The sequence below is a fragment of the Lactuca saligna genome, chromosome 4 (assembly GCF_052625555.1).
Source record: "Lactuca saligna cultivar CGN05327 chromosome 4, ASM5262555v1, whole genome shotgun sequence".
In the NCBI taxonomy this organism is placed as follows: Eukaryota; Viridiplantae; Streptophyta; class Magnoliopsida; order Asterales; family Asteraceae; genus Lactuca; species Lactuca saligna.
In genome coordinates, this window is record NC_136420.1 from 126,690,264 (window position 1) to 126,700,333 (window position 10,070).

General features: G+C 31.8%; 1 protein-coding gene across 1 annotated transcript; it reads right to left on the reverse strand.

Moving 5' to 3' along the window:
• Positions 1 to 6,878: 6,878 nt before the first annotated feature.
• On the reverse strand, positions 6,879 to 9,560 carry LOC145042780 (uncharacterized). Its single transcript, XM_078991252.1, has 5 exons — positions 9,184 to 9,560; positions 8,562 to 9,078; positions 7,993 to 8,488; positions 7,840 to 7,921; positions 6,879 to 7,310 (listed from the first exon to the last, which is right to left on the reverse strand). The coding sequence occupies exons 1-5, from the start codon at positions 9,223 to 9,225 to the stop codon at positions 7,080 to 7,082; spliced, it is 1,368 nt and encodes a 455-aa protein (XP_078847378.1). The 5' UTR covers positions 9,226 to 9,560; the 3' UTR covers positions 6,879 to 7,079.
• Positions 9,561 to 10,070: the final 510 nt, after the last annotated feature.

A 10,070-nucleotide genomic window follows, 5' to 3' on the forward strand; every position in this document is an offset into this window, starting at 1 on the left:
AGCATGCTCGTCAAGGTGCGAGATACGACGAATCATGACAGGGAGAGCCCTGTCGGATGAACCGTCGTTATGGAGGTCATAGAACTCTCGTCACATACCGTACGGGGAATGTTGGTCATGCTCACAGCTCCATCTGTGTAGGTCCTCTGCCTATTGGGGTTTGGGTCCCTAGAGGGGTACACCTGTCAGAAAAATATCGGGTCTATGAAAGGGAGGCATCCTCTTATGAGGAGTGTGTATCCATAATGGACCATCTAGATGGCGGTATATCTGAAATCTCAGCTCGGGCATAGGATCGTGCAGATTGCGGATGACAAAGCGTGGGTTGCTAACCTTATAATCAACATTGGAGTCCTCCTCCATCAGATCCTCGTCAATGTCCTCCTCATCATCTTGGCCTTCCTCCGGGTCCTCCTTAGCGGCTGGTGCATCAGCCTCGACTTGCTCCTCGGACTCCTTCTCAATCCATCCACCATTCCCATTATTGGGAAAGTAAAGGTCTCCTGGTAGGTGAATTCTGGCCATGTCGACTATGCAAGAATAGAGGTATAAGATGCATGTGGGAGTCTAGGTGTATGGTTCTATAGTATCAATAAAATACTCCTATAGTATTTTAAACTTTATGTTTGGTTGTAGAGTTCCTTTGTATGGGGTGATGGTAAGTTTTAGACTTGTTGTTCACCACGACTATTATCAAGCACATATTAGTCACATCTTGGACGAATATAGTTGATCAAACTTTATCCATCCTAGATTTGATTACATAACTAACTAGGCCTACTCGTAGTGTTCAACTTATCTCGTTACTTTTGTATTGTTCTTGTTATGACACCTTTCTAGTATGTATGTATGTACTTATACTTTATGAAAATATTATTATATTTTAAAAGTATACTTGTATGAAATATTTTTATCAGAGAGTTTTAGTCTTATTGTATTTATAGCATGACTTCGTAAATGAGGTCTATTATTGATTCGACTGACTTTTCTCATACATATAGTATTAAATGTTTTAATATATATATATATATATATATATATATATATATATATATATATATATATATATATATATATAATGTATGTATGTATAAGGGTGTATTTTAAAACCTTTTAAAACCCAATGTTTATATATTAATTATCTAAATTTATATTATAATTAATTAATCAACTTAAACCTATCATGAATTTATAATTATCTTTTAATTAATCTTACAATTAAATTAATTATTAAATCCATAAGGATAAGTTTACTTTAATTAATCTGATAATTAAATATTATCTATTCAAGATTATCTCCTATATTTAGGATTTTATTTTAATTATCTAAGATATGCAAAAAATTGGACTTTTGCAAAATTAACATAAAATAAATTACCAAAAATTAACGACACAAATCAAATTAAGCAGAAAATCCTAAATTTGCTGATTTAAGCTGAGCTCATGTTGTGACAGAGACTATGTCATGTCGTGAAAACATATTTTCGAAATAATTCAGATTCGTTCAATTCATCTCATGTACAAACAATGTTAGACATACCAAGACTCTGATATCACTCATGGGTTTTATAGGCTATAAAAACTATGTGCTTGTGGAATTTCACTTGAAACTTAAGGGAACATGCAACCTAAATGATCCATGTCTTAACATTTTGACTGTAACATACAATAAATAACAAAACCTAACATGAACCCTAATAAAACCCTAGTATAATCGAAATACAAGAATTAGGGTTACATACCTTTGATTTGTTTTAATAAACAAATGACTTCACTCTATTGTAGTTGTTGTTCTTGGAAAGCTTATCACCAAAAGGATGATGCCTTTAATAACTCACACCCAAAACCAGAAACCCTAGAAAAAGAGGAGAGAGGAGATATGAGGACATTTTCGTTATATGCTTATAGGTAATGTCATTAACGAAATTTGATTAAAATAATAGATTTAATCATAATTCAAAACAAGATTTGACTTGATTTGAATAATAGAGTTAACTGACTATATGCAACCAGGAGGTTTCTAGAAACCCTAGAAGAGCTCCCAAAACGGACATGCTTGGATGGTACTAGAATTGTCTCTTTTGTTCAACTATTTAATAATTCCAATTCACCCACTGTATCTTTAATTAATCCAATTAATTCCAAATAAAATCTAGATTAATTCTGATTAATAATTAATCAATTCTAATTAAATTTAGATTAATTTATTAATTATATAAATTAACAACTTAATTATTTAACAATGGATCTCATATTAATTTATTAATCACATAATAAATCAACAAATCAATTATGTATTTCCAATTAATATACCAATCACACAATATATTAACAAACTATTTTTCCATAATTTCAAATTAGTTTATGATGGGTTTTAATACAAAATATAAGTTTATTTTCCACAAAAACCGGCAACGAAGGTCTTCAAAAATAACAAGTTTGTTTTTAGTTTATAACAAAGCCAAACCATCATTGATTAATTTATAGATGTTAGAATGAAATAAAAACAACCAAAAAGTTTTTAGAATGATAACATTTGAAGCTTTTAATACGACTTTGTTTTGGGGTGTTGATGAAGATAGCAAAAATCAAAGAATATGATTTTCTTTGAGTATCCACCATCAAGAGTAAGTCACTTGGAATGCTAGTTTCTTCTTGTATTCTTGAGTGTCTTAAGCCTTTAAACGCTTAACTCAAATAAGCACTAAAAGAGATAACTCAAGAGGGCTTCTAATATTGCAACAGTCTTCAAAAGACAACAAGAAAAGGAAAAGAGAGAGGTTTTATCCATGGAGAAGAAAAGAGAAGGTTTCACAAAAAACTAGCAACTTTTGCAAGCTTCTCATTTATATACTGCCATGCAAAGTAAAGCCTATACATTATTTAAATATAAAATATTGGCTATATAATAAAACTAGGCGAATGTCCGCGCGTTGCGCAGTGAGATAATTATGTAGTTTAATATGGTTATATATGGTTTAATGTATTGTGAATAAGCCATACATAAAACTTTTATGCGATTAAATAACATGTATATTTTTTGATTTATAGATTTTTTATCATAATAAATAATGAAATTTTTTTTACAATTAGTTTGAAATTTTAAATGTAATTTTTATGTACACATTAGTATCTAATGCAATTAGTTGATGAATGATTAGATATGTATTCTCATTTATGGTCGTCTATTTATTTTAAACCTCATAAAAATACATATTTAACGACTTTTGTTAGTTTTACTATTGAATAGAAAATGGTGCCGTATTTTAAGTAAATATAAAAAATCTCATTCTCAATCTATTTTAAGATAGTGACATATTGTAAGTTAATATAAAAAATCATAATCTAGAACTAATGAAAAGAAAAAACGGAGTAAAATTTTTTAACTATAATAAAATTGATTCCAATTAAAAAGTGCTCAATCGAAGATAATATCATTCAATAAACATCATAAGATATTATGTTATATTCAAATTACAGACATCATTTTTATAAGAGTCATTCAAAATATATGAGACTATAGTGCCTAATACAACAATATAATAACCAAATGACTCTAACAAATTTTAAATGAAATATAATTATAATATATTATCTATGCAACTAAATTTCTGCACAACATATGAGATTCGTCTAATATATGGTATTCTTCTAACATATTATATTATAGTATAAACATTATATTTGGAAAACCACTTTGAGTTATATTGTAGTTTATAACATTAAATTTGTGATGGGCTGTATTTGACACACATTTGTGTATTTATATCTATATTATATATTTAAAACAAATCTTATATAAGCATCTAACCTAAATATTCATCTTCAAGTTTTCTTTCTTCGCCACGTAAACAAACTTTTGTTATAAAGCCAAAAATGGAATAAAAGACACTTAGTAATTGTATGATCATGATATATTATATTTTGATTGGGGCTTTTACAAAACATGCATGAACATATATTATTAATTTATCTCTTGTTTTGGGTAATTCGAATAAGATAGCTTCAAATCCAACGTATCAAACGGATTACCCATTTACTAAAGTCTAAAACCCAAAAACTCAAACATGTTCTAATACCATACAAATGCATGAGATTTTAGCAAATTATTATCTCATATGAATTACCATTGATTATGTGTGATTAATTATTAAGAAGATGAAAAGGTTTGGGGTTTCAAATGCATGATGTTTTAGCAAATTATTGTGGGGGGTTTCAAATGCATAACAATCAAGGGAAAATGCAAACTTTATAAGTATGTAAGATACTCTAAAATATTTGTAGCCTTTAAAGGCACGGAGAGACAAAGCATGGAGGTTAGAAAAGCAACCTCCATATTTGTTTAATAGTTTTGGCCATGCCTCTTGAAAAGATGAGGATTCTTTAATTTTTATAAACCATAAGTTTATAAAATATAAACTTTGTCTTTAGGTAAATGACAAAAGAATCCAACTACTCCAAAATATTGTGCATGACTTATTAATTCCATAATTAAAATACAAGAATTGATATTATTTATTAATAATCATATTAATAATAAATATATAAAATGTGTCAACTTGATAAATGTGTGACTCTATAGGATCATGTATTATTAGCAATGTCACTCAATAATGATTCTTGGATATATAGATTCAACAATCTCCTACCTACACAAGATTCATTACAGACTGACATAGACAGTAGTTGACGTCTTACAACGAGCTATGGCCCCTAACAACATATGAAGCATGTCATCTCATCAACAATCAATTCTAGGAGCTCTAAGCTACAATTTATACTAAAGGTGTATTATCAATTATTTATTTGTCTCCGACATCATGTTCAACATGAAATATGGATCGCCATCAACCCCATTTAGTGTTCAACTTTTAGTAAGGTATTAGATGTCTAACTCTCAACGAATAAAAGAAACAAATCTTATCTTGACTACATACACACATCAATGTAGTTCATGTCATACTCAACGATGACCCTTATGACCGTCTTTAACGGAACAACCTTAAACCATGTCAATTTATTCAACTTTTAAAAATTCAATGCATTATGAATGCTCTTATAAACCATAAATATATATATATATATATATATATATATATATATATATATATATATATATATATATATATATATATATACTTTAAAGAGATCGATAGAAGAAGCCAAGTGATAAAGGCGTTTTGTGACTTTGTTTGAAGGTAGTTATTTGTGTAGAACTTTTAATGGAATGTTTAAGATTAAGACATATTTGTTAGAAGGTACTTGGTTTTGGAACAAACATATTTTTATTGTTTCTTTTGGTTTATGGAGGAAGCTAATTTCTGAGGGACTCATTTTAAGAGTATTTATAATGGTGAGTTTAATAAGAAAGTTGAATGGGGTAACAAGTCTAGGTGTCATTCAATGACCATTGAACTCTTCCATGAAAAAAATGAAAATTTTTAATTATTAAATATATAGTATAAATTACCTTTTTTAATATTCTATTTAATTTTGTAGAATTCAATGCATTGTAGGGAAAAAACGATAGAATTATATGGTTTGTAAAAATATGATATGATAATCCATTGATCTTTATAAAGTTTAATGCATTGTGGATGCCCTAACTGAAACAAGGAGTCAGTCTTTAACAATTAACTTTTAAATATGTTAATCGACCGAAGTGACTAGCAAAAATATAATGATAAAAGCATTCATCAATAGGATCATCATGACTTTGTTAGAAGGTAGCTACTGATATAGAACTTGTAATGCACTGCTTAAGACTTTGACCTTCATTTGTTAGAAGGTACTTAGAACTTGTAATGCTTTGATTAAGACTTTGAGCTCTATTTATTAAAGGTACTTGGTTTTCGAACAAACATATTTTAATTGATTCTTTTATGTTTTTGGAATCGTACCAACAATTGCAAGACTTGTACCATGTGAAAATTAGCTTTTGCAGGTATAAAACCGAATCACTAGAAACAATACAAAAACCAAATTACATATAGTGGGAATCACTAGAAACAATACAAAAATCAAATTACATATAGTGGTTCTGTCCTCGGTTTTAGGTTTCAACAGTTTTCGGTTTTGGTTCCAACTGTCTACGGTTTTGATTCCAACTGTCTACGGTTCAGTTTGGCCCCTAAGGCCCAAGGGTGTATATACATTTCATCTTTCCCTTTTCCTTTGATCACCTCATTTTTCCCTCACTTTCAGTTTGGCCCCTAAGGCCCAAGGGCGTATATACATTTCATCTTTCCCTTTTCCTTTGATCACCTCATTTTTCCCTCACTTTCCTTTCGCTTTGCAAAACCTAAGAAATTACCACCTCACTCTCCAGTTGACCTAGCGAACCGCATAGTACTGGCAAACCGCATGGTACGGTTGTAGGTACTCCGTCCTACCTAATGCAAACTATCTTAATTAATAGGCTAGATGATCTAGTCAATTATCGTTTCAAAAAGAATTTCTCAAGGTAGATAACATTGGTCAACTAAAACTTTGCCAAATGGGTTTTTGACTTTGTGAAGACAGTCATAGCCTCACAAGCATTGAACAAAGAGAAGCCATGTGCTCCACTTCCATAGACACAAACTGCCACTGGTTGTGGTTCATGGGTTTCACCATTTTATGATCAGAAAAACAACCAACAAAACTACAAAACATCTTCATAATGAACTTTATATTATAATTCATAGTAAAGTGACTTTTCTTTTTTCGTTTTCAAATTTAGAATAAAACCAAACAAATCGTCCCCATAGTAACTTCTTATGTAGAAGTAGTACCAAATTATACAGGAGAGGACAGATACGCAGCAATACCAGCTTTATATTCATGCACAAATCTGACACGTATATAAAGGATTTGCTAATATATCAACTTGTACATCATGCATTAAAAGTTGTATATTCCTGTATAAGAGGCTGGGTAAGAGTCTTTTTCTGCCATGAACTGACTACACATCCCACTTTTTCGACACATCAACACCATTCCTTTTCCATTTGTTTTGTTTTATGTTGATTCCTTTAACATTCCTCAACTTTTTTTTAGTCATATCACTTTCGAAATGTTCGTTCCTTTAAATAAATAAATCAAGTGTCAATATTGTTACATGGGAAGCAACCACACGAGCCACCATTGCCGGAAAAATGCAAGCTTTCATGGAGATTCTTTGTCTTCTTCCCTCGCATGTTCGCCTTTTGAATTTGCAGGTTGTGTTCATACTGAGCTGCAGCTTTAAGTTCTTCAGCTTTTCTATTAACACTCGCCATCTTCCTCATCATCTTCTCCTCAAATTTCGATCTTATTTTCTGAATCTTTACCTGTAATACATACATACATTCAATGAAATAAACTTCGGTCGAATTCAAAAGCGTTCGTTTGCATGTAAATATGTAATAGTTTAATAGTTTAATCACTTGGGATTATTAATATTCAACGTTTAAGCTCATTTCTCAAGAAAAGTATACTATAAATTATTAACTTCACATGGGTTTGGAAAGTTGCAGGCTTGAAGCATCAAGATTTTAAAAAAAAAATGAAATCTTGGAGACTTCTGATGTTATCTTTTAAGTTATGTACTAACATATTCCATATTTTTGCATTAAAACGAGGAATATCACACTAAAAGAGGTTCAAAAACAAAGTAAATAATTAAATTTTTAGGGTAAGAAATGGTGAGGGGCTCAATGTGATCAGGAACAAAACTGGTAGTAGTCCAGAAAAAGTCAACATAATACAGTCAATTGACACACTGTAATTCTTGAACAATTGTCCACCATTATTTACAGCATGCAGACAAATTACATGATTCAAGAAAATCAAAAATGATGTTTTTTTTCTTTATTTTACCTCAAGTTTTCTTGATTGAGCTTCTGCTTTTGCGTTTTGGAGGTTTACCCAAGCTTGAATCTTTGCTTCTTCTCGTTGATACCTACATATAATCGATAAAAGTTAATTAAGACTTTTAATTCGAAGTATTACGCAAACATTTTCGAGATTTACCTGAAATGGGATTTCATCTTTTCTTCTTCTTCCCAAGAACAAGCTTTAGGCTCTGTAATGCTTTTTGGACAATCGTTGTTCATCTCGTAGTGTCTCAGACTCTTGGATACGTCTTCTTCTTCCTCCTCTCTCGAGCTCCAATTGCAGGCAACTGAATTGAATGGCGACTCTAGATGTAACTTCGCGAAATGACATTCTTGTAACTCTGCAATGTCGAAGGAGCTGCTTGGGTTCATTAATGACAATGGGCCTGACATTGCAGGGGTATTGTTCGGCGGCGGAGAGAAGCTTTCGAACGGTGTGAAGCAGTGTGAGGCGGTGGAGTTTCTAGGCGGCGTCGTATTTGTTCCGGTGTCTCTCTGTTTAACTTCGTGAATGACTTCCGTTGATGCGTCTTTCATGGAACTGAATTGATCATACCCTTCGTTGATTGGCACCACGCATTTGAATCTCGAAAAATCGGGTTCCATGACTTCCGATCCATCTGTGAATTTATCTGTAATCGTAGATGAATTTATTCTTTTGCGATTAAGATCAGATAACGAAAAAGGAGAGAAAGCGATGTTCACCTTTTAGGAGTACATCAGAGGAGACAGACGACGAGACGCCATTGAAAGGTCTGTTTGAGTTATGATGATGATAATGGTGGTCCTCTTGAAAAACACAAATTGCTTTCGAAACCTTTTCATCTGTAATAATCCCTGAAGAAACCTCTGTTTTCTGATGACTTTCCTGCCGTTGTGTTCTACCCAAAAACCCATTTCCACCGCCATTGTTACAGTGTTTGGACACAAAATCCGGAGATTTCACAAACCCATGAAGATGATGATGAGCAGGTGAGTCTGAACCACTAATCAGCCATTTCTCTGCATCATCCCATTTAGAAGGAACATTCTTTCTCGACCCAACACTGAAACTAAAAACGGGTCGACCCGGTGTAGGTGGAGCTTCCATTACTACATTACTCTTTGCCCCAGTTCCATCTTTTTTCGCCATTGGGAACAACTTAACCAAATCACTAGTCTCCTTGAGATCGAGCTTACAAACAGAATCAGGAAAACGATCATCAAACGGGTTATCTTTCACCTGTTCGAAAAAAAAAAAAAAAACCGAACAATCAACAACAAGAAAGAAGAAGAAGAAGAAGAAACCAACAAAGCGGTGTGTTTGATCGTAAAAATGATTTCTTACCTGAGGATGAGGATGAAGGTACTTTGAGGTTTTAAGATCCATGGCAATAATGGAGAAGGACAGTAGGAGTAAAGAGGATACTGTTGTAAAAACAAAGATGGAATCTGTAGCGATTTTTTAACTTAAGGGTAGGAAAGACAGGACAGAGCTTAAGTAGGAAAGATGGTAGCGACTGCTGGATAAATCGATGGTACCTACTGGTCAACAGAACCCACCCGGAAGGTATTGAACTCACATGGCAACTGTGAGGTAGGTTAGAATCAGGAACAGGTAGACTAGGGTTTAGTTGTTGCAGTTTGGGGTGGTGGGAAGAAGATGAAAGCATAAGCCAAAGATTTACTGTTAGGTGAGTTTGTATTGCAATTTGCAAGCTTTTGAAGTGAAAAAAAATAGCATAGCACATTGTATAATACAAGTCTTGGTTTTTTCTGATTTACCATGAGTTAAAGATATTTGTGAAGTATATGTTATCCATGATTTGTTTAATTCTACAAAATTTGATATAAGAAGTTTTTAGTTTTTTTCAAAGTGAAATAGATTCTCAAATCAGCATATTATTTTGATTATTTAAAAACTTCTGGAATTTATTTAGTTGTTCAATATTGATTCAATGTCAACTCTGTATTTTTTTAAACGGTAATATATATAGTAAACTAAACTAAACCTAAATTATTTAATTGATGTTCATTGTAAGATTTGAACTTTCATCCTAAAAAACAAATGATAATACCGAATACTATTTGGTTAAAAGCCTTTTAGTAACACATAATGCATTTAACTTTCACTAAGTAACACTCTAATTATATGTTGAAATTTTTTAAATAGAAGCCCATGTCTATTTATATGAAAAATCGTTTTATCCTTGGTTTCGATTTTCTCAAAAACAA

What these genes read in the sequence shown, in the direction of transcription:
- LOC145042780 (XM_078991252.1), bottom strand. Translation starts at nt 9,225, where the DNA reads ATGGATCTTAAAACCTCAAAGTACCTTCATCCTCATCCTCAG. An exon ending in AAGATGAAATCCCATTTCAG is followed by an intron (nt 7,922 to 7,992) that starts GTAAATCTCGAA and finishes GATTATATGTAG; the next exon opens with GTATCAACGAGAAGAAGCAA. An exon ending in CTCAATCAAGAAAACTTGAG is followed by an intron (nt 7,311 to 7,839) that starts GTAAAATAAAGA and finishes TATGTATTACAG; the next exon opens with GTAAAGATTCAGAAAATAAG.